The sequence below is a fragment of the Tachypleus tridentatus genome, chromosome 8, assembly GCF_004210375.1.
Source record: "Tachypleus tridentatus isolate NWPU-2018 chromosome 8, ASM421037v1, whole genome shotgun sequence".
Taxonomy (NCBI): Eukaryota; Metazoa; Arthropoda; class Merostomata; order Xiphosura; family Limulidae; genus Tachypleus; species Tachypleus tridentatus.
Window position 1 is genome coordinate 105,498,373 of NC_134832.1, and position 21,508 is coordinate 105,519,880.

Genomic DNA, 21,508 nt, shown 5'->3' on the forward strand with positions numbered 1-21,508 from the left:
GAAGATATTTTGCACAGTTGTTTTTTTAAAGAAAAATCAAGAATAACAAAAAGATCCACTCTACTTGAAAACTTATGCAGTAAGTGTCTAGACTCATCACTACTCAGCAGCTCTTTATCACCTCATAAAATTCTAAATGTAATGGATTTTGAGAGAGAGTCGATAGTTTTGAAAAACATGTTAATGAAGACGTGTCAAGAGAGAAAAGATACAACTTGTGACTGGGAAAGGTATTTGCAAGCAGTATTATCTTCTTATCGAGAAATCCCACAAGCAAGGACAGGATTTTCACCCTTTGAGTTAATGTATAAAAGAAAAGTATGGGGTCTGATGCAAATATTGATAGAGCTATAAATATGAAACAAAGAGTCAGACGTAAGGAACACATACCAACATGTTAGACATCAGATGCAGACTGGAGGATAATTGTCAACATGTTCAACAGAGCTTATATGTGGCTCAAAGCATTCAGAGGCATTTCTGTGACAAGATGGCCAAGGATCAATGTCTCAAGGTTGAAGAGAAGGTCTTAGTTTTCTGCCCACAGACCATGACACACTCATCTTACAATGGAAAAGATGTTTTGAAGTATTCATTAGAATGGACTACAAGGTGAATGTGAAAACCAAGATATAACAAGCCAATCAGTTGAAGTATGCCAAGAGAGAAGAAAACCTAACAGGTACAGGTATTGAAACAAAGATGGATGTTGCAGGTGTGGCCAAAGATATAGAACCAAAAGACAATGACTTTGTCTTAGAAGATGTGGGTCTACTCGACCTAAAACCATTAGGTGGAGATGAAATACAAGATGTTAACATCAATGAAGAACTGACTGGCAATTAGAAAAGAGTTATGAGACCTATTGCGCCAGTATACAATTATCTTCCTGGATAAAGCAAAAAAGATGGGCCTGGTACAGCATAAAATCGATATCATAACCAGGAATCCAGTCAAAGATCATTCCTCTTAGATGCCTTACCCAATGAAAGAACTGATAAAACAGGAAGTTGAAGTCATGAAGTTTTCAAATTCAGCCTACTGTTCACCAGTTATAATTGTAAAGAAAAGGGATGGATCAAAATGTTTCTGCATAGACTTCCAGAAGCTGAATCTTGTGATGAAGTTCAACTTTGAACCTACGAGCAACACAGAGACCATCATGGAAAAACTAGATAGAGCCAGTAAAGATTACAGGTAAATTCTGATTGAGATTGTCTAAAGAAGACAGCATTTATGATATCAGATAGATAACACCAATTTAAGTGGATACTACTTGAGTTAATCAACTCAGCAACAACATTCAACCATATGATGATGAGATTTTGTGCAACACAACCAACATCAAGCACTATGTAAATGTCATTATGACACTGTAAGATGAAAAGATCCCCTGAATAAATTTAGAGAGCTGTTCTGACAAGTGATGGCAGTAGGTCTCACTAGATCACCTCAGAGCTACATCAAATATTCTCTGATGGAATTTGTTGGGCATAAAGTGGGAGACCAACAGACAGCCATGGGAAAGATAATCTGATGAGACCAAGCAGCAAGTCAGATCTTTCTTGGAGTTAATTGTTCGCTCCTCTATGTAAAAAAATTTTCTCAACCCAAACGAGCCATTTTTACATATATATTTTTCTCTACAAGTGGGTTTTCTCGACACCACTGAAGAGTAGTCTTTGTATATAGTAAAAAAAATACTGTAAATATTTCTCTCTCGAAGGGCTTATGTCATAATATAAAATACTTTAAAGTATTATTAATTAATTATTTTGTGTTAATATTTCATGATTGTTTAGCTGTTTTGTTATGATAGAGTTAAAAGCAGACTATTATTGGAAATAGTCCTTCTGAACATCTCATGCAATACACTGATGTTGAGAATATAGAAATTCCTAGAAAGCAGGCAAACAATTAAGTGATAAAGTGATAGTATGAGATGAGCTGGACACAGCAAACAGAAAGAATGATAAAGCACACAAGAAAGTAAAATCACAGAAAGTAGCAGCTAAATCAAGGAAAATTAAACACAAAATAAACTGATGCAGGGGTGAAAGGCTTAACACTTAGTATGTTTAGGAAATCTAACAGTTTTTAAAAAACAATTATAGCTTACTTCATAAAAGTGAGTTCTAAAGTAGTTGATCCAGTTCAAGTGTACTCTGACAAAAGGAACATATGTGAAGTATGAGGACTAAATGATTACTGGAACAGTATACAACTTTGGTAATTCAATGACAGTAAGTGAATTATACACAGATTTCTGGTGCAATAGAAATAGAGAAATGTAGTTTGGTTTATCAATTGAAATTCTAAAGCAATTGAATGGCCTTGTACAAAAACAGAAGAATATAGAATATAAAGTGTTTTTTGCTATGATCTCTACAGTGTAAAGAATTTGTTATACATAAATTTAAATAGTTTACATATACAAATTTATATTATTTTGAAAACAAGTGGAGTGCATGCTTTTCATTTATTATCGAATTTACCATTAATAAATCAGACACACCTACTGCAAAAAAATCCTAAGCCTAACAAGAACAACACAGTATATATGTATATTATAAAGAAATACTTGTTACAGTATTTATACTGAGAACTGGCAAACATAACATGACAGAATAATTGTTCACCACCCAGATAGCACCAAGGTTGTCTTATGGAACACCTCATTTCAATGAAGTTAGGTGCTACCAGGAATTTAGTTATTAATCCACTGGCCAACTAATGCAGATTTAAAAAAGTATACCTGACCAGGCAACACTCACCACTGAATGGGATACAAATGAGAACGATGAGTAGGTCCCTGAAATGCAAAAGGTCGACACTCCAGAAGATACTGGAAGAGTGGAAATCAGGGCTGATGCAGCCAATATGGTGCCACCAAAAGAACTTGACAGGGAGTAAATCAGTGCTAGAACTTGGGGCAGCAAACAAATCAAAGGAAATGCACAAAGATGAAGGCCCATCCAATCCTGGCTAGAAACATCTACTTCCAAAGCCAGAAAGTGAGGTACAGGAAACCTCAAGGACTAGAGCTGAGAATTCCAGTGAGTAGTGAAAGCATCAATCTGTGGTATCTCTACACAAGAGCAAATCCAGCAAAAAATTTGAAGATCAAACATTCATTCTCTTGGGAAGAGATAACCAATCAGCCAATAAATTCTTTACCCCTGAAAAAAAAAAAGGAAAAAAATCTGAGAAAACGAGATCTAGAACAAGTGCCTGCTTTCTTTGAAGTGTATAAGACTACTAAGGAATTGTCCAAATGAAGCACTACTACCTTTCCTAAAAAGATTCAAAGCCTTGAGTCATAGCATGTTGAACTGCTGAAAGGTCTAAGAGATTGACATGGAAAGAAGCTTCCTTTACTGTCTACTATCCCTTGAATACCAAATTGTTTAAACAAGCACTCTAGCCTTGAATAGATATATCTTTAGCCATCTGTGTTGTCCTGTTCATCCACCAGCTCAATCCAACATTCTCTGGAAAATCTAGTACATCTATGCAAGTATTCCACTGGTCCTTTAACAACTTACTGAAAAGCCCTCATATAACTTAAAGGAATGATTTCAAGGATGCCTACATCAACAAAGGAAAAAACTGGGCATGCCAGTGGAGAATTAGACAAATGAATTTGAAGAACTGCTTTTTCCATAGTGTAAAGATGTAGAGAAGGTTGGGCCTGGCTTGTGCTGGAATTGAAAAACACCCCTAAATGGATGATGTACTGTGTGGAAGTAAGAATACACTTTTTTATAAGAAATCTAGTTCTCATATCTTCTAATAAGGGTTTAAGTATCTAGTGCTGTGGAGGTAAACATGTTTTAAAATGTTAATTTTAAGAAAGCTTACAATTAAACATCAATAATGCTCAGCATATTATAATAATAACAAGTAAGAAATATCTATAAAGTCAAATAAATGAAACTCCAGCCCTAAGTGTATTGGTTAAACTTACATTAAACAAACCACAAAGAGTTACCATGTTCCCAACCTGTGTTTGATAATACTATACCTTCTTAATTCCTGCCATGAACTAACAAAAGTCAGTTCTTTATTTCACTTTCTGATAGTCTATATTTATATACTAATGGCATAAAAGTTCTTTTACAATCTGCTACTATATTTCTGCACAAAACATATTTGATAAATAATGCTACAAATATGTGTAGTATTATTTTGATGAAACTAGCAGCTGCCTCATTAACTTCCCTATTTATTACTTGTGGGAAATAAGTTTATAGAAATATCTAGAAGTTTGAAGATATGGTTAATCAATGGGCAACTCCCTGTTTATGTTTTGTTTGTCCATGACAAGTTCTTAGATGGTACAGATAGAAGACCAATAATACTTTACTGCAACATAACTTAGTTTTTGTTGATCTAGAGTCTAGACACTACTAAAAAAAGGAACTCTTGAATTATGTAAACTTTTAACATCATCCTTCACCATGACCTTATCTTTTGCAAATAAACAAAATATTACTGTTTTTGTTCATGCTATGTGCTCACCCACAAACATTTTCTAATTATTTGTTTTCTTTCTTTTCATTTCTTTACAGAAAAACTAGTAAAGTTATCTGCTGCTGGCCACAGGGAATGCAACTTGCCTATAGCACCCACTGTCAACTATCGGGCTACTCTTAACAGCAAATTTTGGGATTGACCATCACATTATAAAACTCAAACTTCTGAAAGGGCAAGTATGTTTGGTGACTGATTTTGACTCTACAACTCCAACATTACAAGTCAAGCACCCTACATACACCAGTCCATTTTTCTACAAGTATTAAAGGTTATTACAATAAGTGATTTTAAAACAACAAAGGTTTTGGCTACACTAGACCAAATATTTAGTTAATTCTTATCAAATGTGAAAAATAAATTAATAGGATTGAACCATACAATTAAAATGAATAGCTACAATAACAACAGTCTTTTGCACAATAAAATTGGTGTACACACCAAGTTTCAAAACACTGGTTTACTGAATATAGTTATCTAAAGAGAAGTGACTTTCAAACATACTGATATTTTGAAAATGTAAACTACGTATCAGACTGTTATACTTATGAAATGTTGGATTTTTAAAAGAACCAGTACATCTTTTGTTGTTTAATTTAGCTGATCAAAATAAGCTCCTTTAGACTCAATATTGCCAATGAGTTATATGTTTATAAATGCCATCTTTAGAGTTGGATAACCTTTGATGCAATGAAGTCTTTAAAGGCACTTTCAATTGACTTTTGGTTTCCCAACTTTCTTTGTTTAAAAAAAACAAATGTTTAAAAAATGGTAATCTGTAAGGGAAAGATTTGGTGAACATGATGAATGAGGTAAAGTTTTATACCGAAGTTCGTTTAGTTTTTCAACAGTAACACAATAAATGGTAATCTGTAAGGAAAAGATTTGGTGAACATGGTGAATGAGGTAAAGTTTCACACTGAAGTTTGTTTAGTTTTTGAACAGTAACACGCGAGACATGAGATCACACATAGTCACAAAGTAGTATGGACCCACTGCAAATGACTATTGCTGGATGTTTTTGCAACAACTTTTAAAATTTAATTTCAAATTCACAACAATATTTCTCTGCTGTGATTGTTTCTTTTGGGTTTAAGAATGAATAATGAACCACATCTGCTGACAACCACTGACCATAAGCTTCTTAGTGTGAAGAGCTAGTTTAATATGTTTTAATGATTCTTCATAGTCAAACCACTATTTTGACTGTCATTAAGGATCCATTTTTCTTCACAAATGACAATTATATGGAAAAAATGGATCGTGTATGTTGCAAGTGAGAAACAAATTTCAACCCAACTTGTTTGAAGGTTTTCAGTCAATTCACAAGGTATCCATTTTTCAAGGTTTTTCACCTTACCAATTTCATCAAGATGCCATGCAATTGTTGAATAATGAACATTAAGTTTGTCAGCATGTTCTCTCATGGCTTGGTAGGTATCTGATTCAATTGAGGCCTTCAATTCTTCCTCATTAATGGATGTCTAAGGGCAGCCCCAAGGCTTGGGTCACCAGCAAAATCTCCTAAACCAATGCTGTGTTGAGTGCTCATTATCTGTGCCATCACCAAACACATGATTGTTATTACAAGCTACTGTCACAGTACTGAGACCAAGCTTGAACTCATACCAAAAAATTAGATTTAAAAATATGATTTAGTTTCTGAAATAAGAAAAATAAAGTGAGCTTGAAACAAACTAGATAATATTCTATATTATGCTGACAAAATTATGATAATGCTTCTCTTTCAGGACTAAAAATCAAGTTTCAAATAAGCACATGAAATTACAACATTTCATATGCAATAGCCTGATACATTACAATTTATTTTGTGACAAGTCATTTTAACTGAAAGCAATAATAAAGGATATTCACTTAAAATCTAGAAATGATCACTATATTATTATGAAATACTTCAAAGATATTAAACTAATTAATAGGCCAAAATAGCAGATGTATGTATATATAAAACTTACTTCCTCATTGCCACATTTAAACCAGAAAAATTAAACAAATGTTACAAAATAGATCTACTGTTTTTTATATATTCCATCTCAGTTATAGAAATATCAGCATTAAACATGAGTAATCAGATACAAAATCCAGAACAATATTTATAAAAAAAAGAAAACACCTTTGAGGATCATCAAATAATTTCTTTCCTAAACCTAAGATAAAAGATATTCACCCCTTTTTTAGAACCATAAATGTTTAAACAGGATAGCAATGACTTAAAATCTGTTAAGATATATACTGAAGTCAGAGTTCAAAAGGTATGTTTTTAAAGGCTATAAACAATCATACTGAACTAACAATAGAAAATTTTAAAAATTGTTTGTTTTCATAACTGAAGAAAACAAGCAAAGAAAACTTAATGTGGCCAACCTGAAATATTACTTAATTGTTTTTGTTTGTTTGTTTGAAGTTAAGCACAAAGCTATACAACAGGCTATCTGTGCTCTGCTCACCATAGGTATTTAAACCTGGTTTCTAGCATTGTATGTCTGCAGACATGCACTGTACCACTAAGAGAAGGGACATTAAATTTATTAATAATTAAAAAAACAGACTATTGTGATTTCATTTGTAAAAGTTATACTTGTTTTATATCCCACACTGAAAGATCATGAATGCCTTAGTTGAACAAATCATTTGTTTCGTGCAAGTTTAGAAAAAGTAAATTAATCAACATGTTTACATTCATTAGCTGGTGTAAAACTGACTCACCAAGATAACTATATATTTTCAGGGGATAAAAAACTAAATAACCTAGACCAAACACATTGAACACTGTTCTATATATATTAAATAACTGTAATAAAAAATTAGTAGTATGTGAAATCAAACACTAAAGGTCAACCTGGAAGTATTTACTGAGACTTGGCTCCAGTCTGTTGACTGATCTTGCTGCTGTGCTGCTCTCTTCATGTCCAGTGTCCTTCAGTTAAAAAAAAAAATTACACATGCATATCAGCAATATTACCTTAAACTACTTAGACGGTTGAAAAATATAACATAATTAATTGTGGCTAAAACAATGAAACATTTACATACTGAAAGGATACAATACTAAATTCATAGAATTTATCCTTTTCATAGCCTACTTTAATTAAAATATTTTCAAAGTAACAAATATAAGTTACTCTAACTCACCAACCAAGTGTTTATCTGCAGAAGTTTAGACATTTCTGGTACTTACAATATGTTTGTGGCAATCAAATATCAGTTGTTAGTATAATTAGTAGTCTATATGATTACCTAACTCAAAGTATTATTTACCATTTTTTTTTAATCACTAATGTTAATTATTAACTAGTTCTTATCCAAAATCTCTATTAGACCATTTGTATTATCTTGTAGAATTGTTCTCTTGTACCAACTCATTGCATCTTTTTCATAATCTCTAAACACACAAGAAGACAACTATATACATATTTTTGTTACAGTATTTATATTAAAAAGAAACTGCTGACTAACTAGTTTCCCAATGTTGTGTTGAGCTTTTATGTCTGAAAATTCAGTATTCCTAAATGTTAGAACTACAACAAAAGATATACTTTTGAAATAAATAAAAAGATTTAAGTTTGTTACCAAATACAAACCAACCTACCAGTTTGTTTTCTTTGTTGGATCCTGTGCTCTCATCACTGCTACTTATTCCTTCTACCTCTTTGACAGATTTCGGTAAACTGCTGATTGGTTGTTCATTAAAAGTGGGACGGACAAGGATCTGAATAATGTCGTTGAGACCAACGTCATAATCAAATAATGTGTGTCCATCTTCGAGCTAAAAAAAATATTTTGATTTCCTCATAATTAAATGCAATAATACTGATGATTAAAGAACATTCCTACAAATTTTAATTTGACTTGAGAAATTGACAATATTGATGTATTAGGAATTTGTTTATTTCATACTTTAATTGATTATTACTACAGTGATAAAGATGAATTGAGCTAGTACTTGTAAAGAATATTTGAAAATCTTTTTAAAATATTCTTAAAACTACTGTATTTGTTTATTTTATGTATGAGAAGTTTTCCATTGATTCCCTTAAAGTTTTACTTCAAATAGATGATTTGTCATAAATGTTTCAGTGTCAAAATATTTGGGTTCACTTCTCAAAAGAAAAAATGACACATAAAATGATAAATTAAAACAATGTTAATTCACAAAAATTATCTACTAAATACTTGTAAGTAATGACCATGAGCAACTTCTGATTAAAACTTTTAATGTCACAACAAATACTAACATTCTTTGATAGACTGTTTGAGCAGAGTATTCATGATGAAACTTTGTAGAATGAACAGCAACTGCCTGTTGTGTAGACGCAAGTGTAGAGGACAACGTTTCCTGAAGATGATAGGTGGAAGACTTTCAAAATACTGTCCTCTACATTTGCATCTACACAACAGGCAGTTGCTGTCCATTCTACAGTTTCAAATATTAAAATAATAAGTTATGTTCTAGTTGTATATATTTATCTTTTCAGATTTACAGGTACTTCATTATGCTTTAAAGTTCATGACTTCTCTAAATAATGTTATCTGTGAAATGCAAATTAAAATGTTAGTACAATATACTTCTGTTGAAATATTTCATGAAAATGTAATTAGTTTTTCATTTTATAGTTTATAACTACAGATTAAAAACAAATATAAGGTGATTGCAATTTAATTACACATATACTAGCTTGTAGTGTCTCAAAAACTTTCAATTCACTTATTAGACTTCAAAAATTTGTTTTTCTCATTCTTACAAGTTGGCTTGAAAAACTTACTACAGAACCATTTAAATTCAGTAAAAAAATACAAAAATGCAATTCTTAATGTTGAGTGGATTCAAATGTCTATCATTAATCTCTTTTTTTCTTCATCTTGAAACAAAAACTTGTTATAGCCAATAATTAGAAATAACTTATTTTAGTTCTAACTAAACATTAGTTAAGGACTTTCTTCAGGGTAAATCCTTCATTTGATATATAGTTGTTTTTGGAAGGTAGAGTATAATAAAAATGTTGCTTTGAGCTCTACAAATGCTTTCAACTAATGCACAAGTAGCCATACATTCAGGCCCTACATAAATGATTTTGCCATTTTTTAAACTCAATGTAAAAAAGATAAAGAATAATTAGAAAAAAGTGATGCAAAAGTATCACACATTTACTTTACTTTCAGTTTTGAAGAAATTAGAATTCTACTTGTTTCCTTATTACAATGGAAAATAAAAAAAGAGTGGGTGAAATGTTAAATATACTTTAGATGTACTGAGTAACTGAAATGGGATATGCTAAGAAAAGAGCAGAGAAATTTTAGCTTACTCTTTCATTGAGATTGCTTCTAGTGGAATTTTCTTCTCCCTAGTGGTTGTTTTGTTAAAAATGATAACAAAAGAGCTTGAGTTAACTAGTTAATTACTGGTAGTGTGGCATTGCTTGTTCACACATTTGTCTTTAAATATGTTCAAGAATAATATAAACTTACTGAAAGCATGATGTCTTATAACAGAATCAGAAGTTTCCTTGAAACCTAGTAGCACAGTTACAACAGAATCAGGTTTAAACCACTAGGATAGGTTGTTCTAGCCTACACAGCTAAAACAAACCAGTTCATCAGACGTTCATAACATTTTTATCTATACTTTCATCAAGTTTCAGGCACATGTAAAGTTCTTGATGTTTAAAGAGATTTTAACAGGATTTTTATTACGAAGTGAAAGAAAACTTTACTGGTGCTTTCAATAATGACAAAAAATAAGAATGGCTTTGTTTAATCAGTTTTTTTAAGTGTGGATAAACATTCTTAAGTTTTACTGTTGACAACAAAGCCCTATTTAGCAAAGGCTGAGAAACTTCTTGAAAGCAAAAGTTGTCACCTTGACCAGATTTTCCACAGACTGAAAAAAGAGAGAAGCTGTAGACTTTAATCATTTTATTTTATAAAGGTACTGAACACTACACTATTTTCTAAGCACTTTGTGAATGCTAATGCAGTCCCATTTTTATATACAAAAAGGAATGAAAAAACAAGCATCTATTTCTTTAATTTGTTATCTTTCAAGGCTGCTCAAAACTTGAAAGACTAAACCATGCAAAATCAATTATAAAGGAAAATACAATTCTTAATGTCCAGTGGTGAGTGCTAAGAAAACTAATTGAAAAAAGAACAAGAGGCAGAGAAAAGTTTAGCATAGGAAATAAGTATAGAAAGAGTTATAAGGACAGACTTATACTTTTAGCATTACAATAATAACAGTTAAGTAAAATTGTTGACTTTAGAGCATTAATAAGAATGGAGGACCAAAACATGGTTAAATACAGATGATTTTGGTAACAAAAATTTCATGAAATACAGGGTTGCAGACTTTTGAATAAGGATAGGGTATTAAAGGGAGAGAAGTGGCTTTATTACATCCTGTTGAAAATATTAAAGACAATAGCAAGGGAACTAAATCCATTTAGATTTCTATTAGTAGATATAAAGGGAAAAGACTTAATGGGAATTTGTTGTAAATGACCAAATGTTATTTTTGAAATTAGTGAGAAACTTTAAAATGAGAATATTTTGGCTGTTAATGAAGTTATGATTATGGATGATTTTAACCTCAGGCATACAGAGTGGGAAATACTAGTCAAACCACGAAATAGAAAGGTTATTTGATACTGTTCAGGATGGCTTTCTTCACCAATTAGTTAAGGAATATATTTAAAACAATACTGTTTTAGATTTATTAACTTCAAATAAAGAAATGATCAAGAGGGTAGAATATCTAGATGCAAGTGATCATTGCTCTATCAGGTTCAATGTTTTGTTGCATATGGAGATAAGGAATAACATTTTGGTTAAAAATTTCAAAAAAGCAAATTATGAAAGAGTATGACAATAATTACCTGTTGCAATTTTGGCAGCTGCATTATTTGATCAGACATGGAAAAATTTTAAAGAATATTTTTTAATTCTTCACAGAGATATATTCCTTATAGAAAGAAAAAAGTAATTTAAAGTAAAAATAAAATTTGGCTCACAAAGAGTTTAAGAGATAAAACTGTAGAAGAGCATCTTAAACTTAAGAAATTTAAATTGACTGGTACAATAGGAGACTCAGAAGATTAGAAAATATCAAAGAAATTGGTGAAAAAGGAAATTAGGACATCAAAAAGGATGTTATGAGACAAAGGTGATTGAAAATGTAAAAATTAACAGTAAGGATTTCTTTAAATACATTAAAGGTAAACATTAAAATAGGGACAAGACCCTTGAGGGAAAATAAAGGAAGGCTAGTATCTGATAACTATGAGGTTGCTGGATTATTAAAGTTTGCTTTTTTCTCCATTTTTTTACCAACAAAGTTTAAGCATTCCACATCTTGAACAGATAATAAGCAAAAAAAGATGATTGCATTAATTTTGAGTTAGTTAAGAAAACATTGAGAAGTTTAAAAATGATAAGCCTCACATGCCAAATAATATTTCCCAAAAGGTTTTAAAGATTGAATATGTAAACCACTAACTACTACTTTTTGTCATTCCTTGAATAATGAACAGGTACCACAGGATGGAAGTTAGCTAATATCACTTCTCTTTTTAATGGAGATGATAAAAATTGTCCAGTAATTATAGACTCATTAACATCTGTTATGGGAAAAGTTTTGGAAAGTCTGTTAAAATATATTTTGCAAAATCATTTAACAAAGTCATTTATCAGACAGTCACCATGGTTTCTCTAATGGAAAAATCTTAAATATCTTTTGACATTCTTGAAAAGGTTACTGCTTATGTAAATGAGAGTGAGGGTGTATATTTGGCATATCTAGATTTTCAGAAAGCATTTGGAAAGGTCACACTTAAAAAGCTTGTAAACAAAGTAAAATATTTATAGGTGTGAGGGATAAGTTAACAAATTGAATACAAGAGTGGCTGGATGGAAGAATGAGAGGGTTCTTACAAATGAAATACAGTCAAACTGGAATAATGTTACAAGTGGGGTTCCTCAGAGCTCAGTCTTAGAATCCTTGCTGATTTTGATTTACATCAATGATAAAAATGAAGGAATACTCAATAAATTACTTAAATTTGCAGATGGTATTAACCCTTTTGCTACTGGTCATGGGTTAAAGGCCATGTCATCACATTTGTTGACTTGCATTCAAAATACTGGAATCAAACTGTATATTATAATTCAAACTTTAATATTTTATGTGAATTACTTTCTTAATTTAAAAGTAAGTATTTAAAACACACACCTAAATATATAATTTTGTGAGTCAAGTGGTACATTGAATACAGCACTATTTAAAATTAGACGTTAGTGATGTCAAAATACTTAGTCTATATTTTCATACAAATATTATCAAGCTAGAATATAAAATAAGAACCTCATGCCTTTTTATTCTGCTGAGATATGTTTTATGTACTGAATCAAACAGTGATACCATTCACCTCTTTCCATTTTTGAAAACATATGATGTGAATAACCAATCAACAGCTAGAATATCCCCAGCATGGTTTTCTCTGCCATTTTTTTAATCTGTATAAAAGCTACCACATTCTAAATAAATAAATGATTTCTAAATAGTAATAATCTCTGTGTGTGTGTGTGTGTGTGTGTGTACACACAATAAATAATTGAAATGTGACTATACTACAAAATACTAATCCACTAAAACACAGCTAGGACAAGGAAGACTAAAGTTCAGTTTTATATTAATGAATACATAACATGAGTGCACATGCACTACATCAATGCAAGTTAAGTAATGTTAGCTAGTCATGACTGGAAGGTCAATATAATAAAGGTATAATGTTACAAAACTTAAGCTACTTAGGCTAAATATTTTTATTTTCATGTTATAATGTATTCACTCTAGCATAAAAAAAGCATAATTTATATTTATTTCCTAATATATGTATTATGTTAATAAGGTTGGTCAAGTGACAGACCCCACAGCCACAGTTTAGAAAATAAGAAAATATAAAGTCTTACTGAAAACAAGCATTTGAAATGTATTTAGGTCTTAAAGATTTTGGGGACAAAGAATAGTTTTTAATCACAACATGAAATTACTTTGCACAAAGACTTGCAATAAAACATTATTTTTACAAATAAGTCTTTAGTAAAAATATTTCATTGAAAAATTTGATTTTTTATATACAAAATATATATAATCTTTACTAAATGTCTACCACATTTTGTGAAGATACATATGTTGTAACAAAAATTATAGTGTAAATACTTAACATGTGCAAAATGAAATTGTGTCCACTACACCAAGTCTGTAGTGAAAGGGTTAAGGTATGACTGCTGTTAGCTGTGAAGAGGATGCCAATTTACAAAAGAATGTAGATCATTTAGTGAGTTGGGCAGGTGGGTTTTTATTATAATAAATGCAATGTAATGCATGTGGGTTATCACAATTTAGATTATAAGTATAATTTGGATGGAAATAACCTTAAGAGTGTCATATAAGTAAAGGAGTATGGTGATTAGTTAACCAGTCTCCAAAGCCATTCAAGCAGTATGCCATAGCTAGTGGTAGGGCAAGTAGGATTTCAGGTCGTTTCTACAGAAATACTAAACACAAGTCTAAAGATGTTATAATTTCACTATACAGGTCATTAGTTATGCTACATTTGAAATACTGTATTCAGTTTTGGGCTCCTTACATTAGGAAAGACACTGAAGTGTTGGTTCAGAGAAGAGTTACTAGAATGGTGCCTGGAATGGAGGGGTTTTCATAAGTGGAGACTGAAATTTCTTAAATTGTTTTCTCTTAAAAAAAAAAAAAAAAAAGAGTTAGAGGAGATCTGATTGACATATTTAAGATTGTAAAAGTAATTGATAGTTTTAAAGCATCATATTTTTTCATATTCAACAGCAAGAACAGTATGAGGCCATCAAGTATTTAATTAGCAAATAGCATTAACTGCCCAGCTCTAATGAAGGACTGCATTTAATTTCATTTTTATTGCTTGTTTTGGTGTACAAGTGGGAGACCTTAAAGGGACTGTCATCTTTTTTTTTTTATTATTATTATTATGTAATTACCATAATTATTCAAATACTGAAATCTTTGCTGACTGAAAATTTATGTTCAGTTCAGCTGATATATTACTCACCTATGTGTACAGCAGATTCCATCATGGTCCCAAAAAATGCAAGAATTATTATAAATGAATTTTAAAATTTGTATTTGCTTCACTGCATTGAAAGAGGTTAGCAAAGTATGATGCTTTTTATAATTTAACTTGCATTAGACTCTTGTTACACTGAATTTAATGTTCAGTTTTCTTACTAAAACAAACTTGGATACTGAAATATGCAGAAATGGTCTACCAAAATCATTAATTTTATAACATGTGCATTAAGCATATTGATCAATTAAAAATTCTCAGATATGCCTTTTAAATAAACATTTTGAACTTCACCATATTACTCTTCTGAAACAACCATATTAACAGCAACAAATCACTGTTATCTCGTACAACATTCTTCAGTCTATTCTTGCAAGAAGAGTATTTTAAATGTTGAGTAAACAAAACTTGAAAATTTTTACTTTCATTCCATGAATCTTTAATTCTGTTCTTTAAACTTTCCTTGTAATATTAAAACTAATTTTAAGAAACATTTCCTTGATTAAAGCCAGGGAACTAAAATTTTGAGTCAGGGTGAAAAGGTTAAATTTAGCACACATACATATCTAAATGCAATAAAAGTTTTACAAAACATATTTATTCTGTGCAATTATTCTCCAATTTTACTTATTTGTTCCTGGCTGTGAGTAGAATACTGCTGCTTTACAAAAGGATTATTTGCCAAATTGAACATAAATGGCTTTTGATTATAAGTGTAAGATAATGTAAGTGGAATATCACAATTTGAATTATGAGTATAGTTTTGATGGGAATAAATTTAATGATGCTATGGAAAAAAATATTTTATTCTGGTTGATCAGTCTCTTAGGCTATCCAAATACTGTGCTGTTGCCAATAACATGAAAGACAGAATTCTAAGTTGTACCTATAAAAATATCAAATACAAGTCTAAAGAGCTTATAATGTTGTTATATAGGTCATTAGATAGACCTCCATTTGTAATAGTATGTCCAGTCTTGGACTCATTGCAGTTGAAAGGGCATTAAATTATTGGAAAGAAGAGTTGGAAGGAATCTGATTGAGGAGTTTGAGGTTGTTTAAGGAATTGGTAGTGTTAATGCATCATCCTTTTTTTCTTAAATCAAAATGACAAGATTAGGAGACAAATATAAATTTTTGGAAGAGTAGAAATCATCTTCAACTAAAACACTTTTAGTTTTCTAATAGTTGCTTTTAGATGTGGTAGATGCAAGTAATTTAATAGGTTAAAGAAAGTCTTGATAAAGATATGAAAGATAAGGATTGACTTTGATTCTTTTATTTTTATTTTGGAATTTAGTACAGTGGTTAAAATATTGTATATGGACCAATAGACCCCTTCTTAAACTGATGATGTATAAACAAATATTTTTCATATACAGACTTAATAGAAGTAGTTTTATTGTATAATATTAAGAGTGATTCTTAAACCAGCTGTCAATGAACAATGTTGTTTGCTTCCTCTTTCTAAATGGATCATATTTTGTAAAGAAAACATCTACTAAGTTACTGGTATCACAGTTTATCAAGGTCAAAATTAAGGATATGCCAATATGACTTCATTCTCAAAATAAATGTTAATAGAAATTTATATATACTGTTAGCAGAACAGTTGGACAAACATATCTTCATACTGTCTTCTAGTGTAAAAAACTATATAGGATGACAAAAAGGTTTAAAAAACAAAATTACTGCAAACCTTAATCTTTCCTTGTAAAACACAGAAACCTCTTGCACAAGTCTTCAAGTTAATAATTCGAACTCAAATAACCTGTTCCCACACCTAAACCCAAATCTATAAACATTTCATTCCTTACACTGAGTAAGTTTAATCTTTATTTAATGTATACCAGATTAGTTATCACTTACTTTTTGCTGCAATTACTTGAAATTGAAATATTTATATTGCCCTTGACAGAAACCACACTCTTAGAATGTTTAACTCACTTTAAGCCAAAAAATGGTCTTGTGATTGATACTTTATATGCTCATTTTATTCGGTTTTGACAATATAACTTAAGGCCTATAAAAGGATAAACCACTAAAGCAAAAATAACTTAAATGTTCCAGAATAAAACTCAATATACGTATCAGTCCTACTGGAATTAGAAAAGTTATAGATCAACCCGGCTTTCAATTTTTGCACATCCATGTGTTCAAACTAATACAAGAAAAATTATCTGAAACAAAACTCACTTTGTCATTTACTACTGACATAATTATAGTAATATATTACTATAGATCAACAGCGCATAGTAGCAACTGCTATATGTCCACCGGTAGCACTGCATTGCCATATGCTTTGTTAGTTATAAAACGAATCGATATCAATTATCATACAACTTTTTACGTTTTTCTTTCAAACGAGTGTTGATTTTTCAGTTTTCTAACCACAAATACGTACAAGCTAATTAAAAGTATACCATTTTATGACGTTTTACCTGTTTTCCACGATAGAACAATCGCTGACGTTCAGGAGGTGTATCGAACTTATCTTCTATCTTCTTTCTTAAATCTTCTATTTTTGTCAGTTTTGATAGCTCATCCACGCGAGCAGACTTAAGACCGTCCATACTTCGCACTTGAATCCACATTTTTATCTTTTAAGGAGCTCCAGTTATTATAAAATATATTATACAGTCTTGTAAAATAATAATAAGTCACAATATTACTAAGATATACCGAGAGAAACCACAAGCGGTAATATAAAAAAATGAACAAGACGCACATAATCCACGTGCAAAAGTTGGCGGGAAAGAGATCCGCGGGAAAGAGTCACGTGGTATGCGTGACGAAATACAACTTGATTGGACGTCCTGAAGCATCACTACTATTTTTTTAAAAGCATTTTGTTCTATTAAAATTGTAAGTTGAACGTTTTCTTTTTTGCACTGCAACAAATTAAGATATTTTATCATTGATTCCATTACATTATAAACTATGTGTACAATTTTTCATAAAAAACTGAGTAGCTAAGAAACTATCAAAATTTGGAGTTCGTTGGTTGAATCATGTTCATCTCATTTCCTCTGTTAGATAAAAGTTCTCCTTTTCCCTACCTACTAACCATTGCTTGTATCAGTAAAATGAATTAAGTATATTTGAGATTACAAATATTTAACATGTATTTTAATGGTGTTTGTTGAAAATGCTTTTAAGTTTTCGTAATTTTCAAATACAGGCTAATTTTATTGTTTTGGTAAAAAAGCAGTTACAAGTCGTAACTTTGTAATGATAAAAATACATGTAACCTATTCTCAAGTTAGAAACTGGATATATTTTTATTCACATATATTCAGATAGTTGTTTTTTCAATAATTCGGCACTACAGGATCAAGACGGGACTTTCACAATAAGTCCTGGCCATGTCTTCAATGCCAACCGCTATGCTTAAGCTCAACCCAAATTCTTAAAACTATTTACAAGATGTGTCTCCAACCACGATCTCCTTATAGCTGGCCAAGTGGTTAAGGCACTCGATTCCTAATCTGAGGGTCTCTGGTTCTAATCCTAGTCACACTAAACATGCTTGCCCTTTCAGCTGTGGAGAATGTTACATTATTACGGTAAATTTCACTCATTGGTAAAATAGCAGCCCAAGAGTTGGCGGTAGGTGTTGATGACTAGTTGCCTTTCCTCTAGTCTTACACTATTAAATTAGGGACGGCTACCAGAGGTAGCCCTCGTGTAGGTTTGCGCGAAAGTCAAAACAAACCAAATCTTACAGCTGATATATCAGTAAGGGTGCGGGATTCAGGAGTATGTTTTCTTATAGCAAAGCCATATCGAGCTATCTGCTGACCTTACCGAGGGGAATCGAACCCATGATTTAAGCGTTGTAAATCAGTAGACTTACCGCTGTACTAACGGGTGGCCGTGGATGTAGGAGTATCCCTGTTAAGTTTGAGAACTTCAAAGTATCCCCAAACACAAAATCAAGAAAGACATAGCTCACCTATCTCAAGAAACAATAGAAAAGTTCATAGAACAATCAGTTTACAAAAGAGTAACACCTCAGATTGAGTTCATTATTTGACCTCGACAGGATTTGGGATGTTTAAAACTTAGAAAATTCAATAATTGTTTTCTTCATATATAAGAGAAAGATATGTAGTATCTGCTTATTACATACATTGTCACAGAGAAACAGAAAAGATTATTTTGTTTTTCGATAGCTAATTATTCTTGTCTTCTTCCTGGAGTAGCATGACATTCTTGGAAGTCCTGAAACGTTATGGATTTGAAAATAGTTACACAAAAAATATGTAATTAATTAATTAGAATATCTATCGCGAATTTCTTGTGAAACTGTCAAAAGTGCTTCAAGTTTTTGCCACAGAATATCTAGCCAGATGCTCAAATCATGATAATGCAATAACTTTGCATCACTTTCACTTAGTCTTTTTATATACTTCATTAAAATGCTATTGCTCTCAATAAACAACCCCATTTTTGGGGGGTTGAGTTTCACTTATTCATCTTTCTGTATACAAATTACTTGTTGACTTTAATTTCACTTGAGAATATGACAGTCTAAATTAATACGCTGTATTGTGATGCTGTGACCAAAAATTTGTTTTTAGGAGTTTAAGTCAAATAGCTTCTTTGTTTTTCACTTACATTTTCTTTATATCGTTGAAACTATATTTCATTGAGATGGAACAATTTTCTCCAAAATTATGGAAAGAAAGAAATAGCAACTGAAATGAAGCTGAGATTTAAAAATACTTTGTATTACAGAAGCAAAGGGCAATGACAATATTCTCAATCCAGTTTTTGACCAAAGAAGTTGAGCCGCAGCTAGAAACACCCCAAATTGCTTAAAAGGCACACCTATTAGTGTTATTTTCAGTTTGTGGGAGAAGATTGTTATCAGACCTGGTTGCCATAGTGATAAGACATTTTGACATTCTGAGACGATGTCATTTCTGAAAAACTCTGAGGATACCACTAATTACCATTGCTAAAATCCGTCACTGTCCAGTCACAAATGGTCAAGAAAAGATTTGAGTTAGCCCTGAGGATAAAGCCACCAGAACGATCTGCACTTCCATTATTTGGAATGGAAAACACCTTACCAGAACATTAGTGAGCTTTTGTATAGCTAAGAGCTTCTGAAGTATGAGCTGCTAAAGCTGTCAGAAGGCTAGAGAAGATACTATTACAAACTATCGAGTATGCATCCGCAACACATCGCTATACTGATCTATAAACTTGTTTCCCTATAAACTTCTTGTTCTAACAATAGTGGATGCAAATAGGCGACTGTATTTACTGTCCAATATAAATGGGACAGTTTAAAATAGATTAGCTCACTAATACAATGAGGTTTTGTAAAGAAGGACACGAATTTGAACAATTTCGTGAACCAACTTAGGTAAGTAAAGCAAAGAAAACAAAGGAATAAAAACAGGAGTCTCGAGACCATGTATGAGTTTGAAATGTACCTGCAGGGCAAGAACAGCTGAGTTCTGGCTAAACTGATGCTTATTTTATTCTTACACAGTTTTATTTGTCAAAATATTAGCTAAAACAGATACTTTGCGCGAGAAAGAGTGTTAAACATATTAATTAACAAGCTAACTCTACATGCCTTTGATAAATTTGTTTTGCATTAGCGTGTTTGTTTTCTTATAGCAAAGCCACATTTGGCTATCTGCTGTGTCTACCGAGGGTAATCAAATCCCCGATTTTGGAGTTGTAAATTCAAAGACTTACCGTTGTTCCACCGGAGAACGGCTAGACTACGAATAGGAGGTTGGGTAGATTGATGAGTCAGAGAACATAAGTTGGAGGTGACACAGATAACTTCCTGAAAAATGAAATGTGACACGACTCAAATTAAAACTGGTCACTATGAAATTTTAGATGGTTCTCTACAATAGGCCCAGTATGGCCAGGTGAGTTAAGGCGTTCGACTCGTAATCTGAGGGTCGCGGGTTCGAATTCCCGTCGCACCAAATATGCTCGCTCTTTCAGCCGTGGGGGCGTTATGATTCGACGGTCAATCTCATTATTCGTTGGTAAAAGAATAGGCCAACAGTTGGCGGTGGGTGGTGATGACTAGCTGCTTTCTCTCTAGTCATATACTGCTAAATTAGGGACGGCTAGCGCAGATAGACCTCGAGTAGCATTGTGCGAAATTCAGAAAACAAAAAAACTCTCAAGAATAATTCATTCAAATGTTATTCAATCACAGTAGTTGCGTGAGGTGCAACGTTAGCAACTATTATATAAACAGATGAAATTATATTATGTTTGTTTGTTTTGTTTTGGAATCTCGCACAAAGCTACTCGAGGGCTATCTGTGCTAGCCGTCTCTACTTTTGCAGTGTAAGACTAGAGGGAAGGCAGCTAGTCATCACCACCCACCGCCAACCCTTGGGCTACTCTTTTACCAACGAATAGTGGGATTGACCGTCACATTATAACGCCCCCACGGCTGAAAGGGCGAGCATGTTTGGCGCGACCGCGATGATTATATTATGATTCTTACTTTTTCAAACTACCTACTGAAATGATGCAGTATTACTGTGACCAAGACTGCTTGAAGTGCATTGTATTTTTACAGTCATAGCGGCTGCAGAAAACAAAAATACTAGTTATAATATTCTAACAGGACTCATGCCCTCTGCTTTTCAAGCAATAAAAAGAAGTTTCATAGTGAAACAGCTAAATAATATCTTGTTTTTGTTACTCGATTACAACAGTCAAGACAATTGGAATAAATAGCGATAAGCTACAGAATATGTAATCCATTTGAAAACTGAAAGGATAAACACCTCTTATTTTGCAAGTCCTCAAAAAGAACTTTATGGTAAACACTGGTAGATGTTTATGTG

At 31.9% G+C, this 21,508-nt stretch overlaps 1 protein-coding gene across 1 annotated transcript in view; it reads right to left on the minus strand.

Annotated features, from left to right (window-relative positions):
- The window catches only part of LOC143223130 (E3 ubiquitin-protein ligase UHRF1-like), a 57,594-nt gene extending 40,154 nt beyond the window's left edge, over positions 1 to 17,440 (minus strand). The window contains 3 exon segments of the mRNA XM_076450641.1: positions 7,394 to 7,471; positions 8,144 to 8,320; positions 17,108 to 17,440. Of these exon segments, the coding sequence (XP_076306756.1) occupies positions 7,394 to 7,471; positions 8,144 to 8,320; positions 17,108 to 17,260 (408 nt within the window). The 5' untranslated portion in view covers positions 17,261 to 17,440.
- Between the last annotated feature and the right edge of the window lie 4,068 nt (positions 17,441 to 21,508).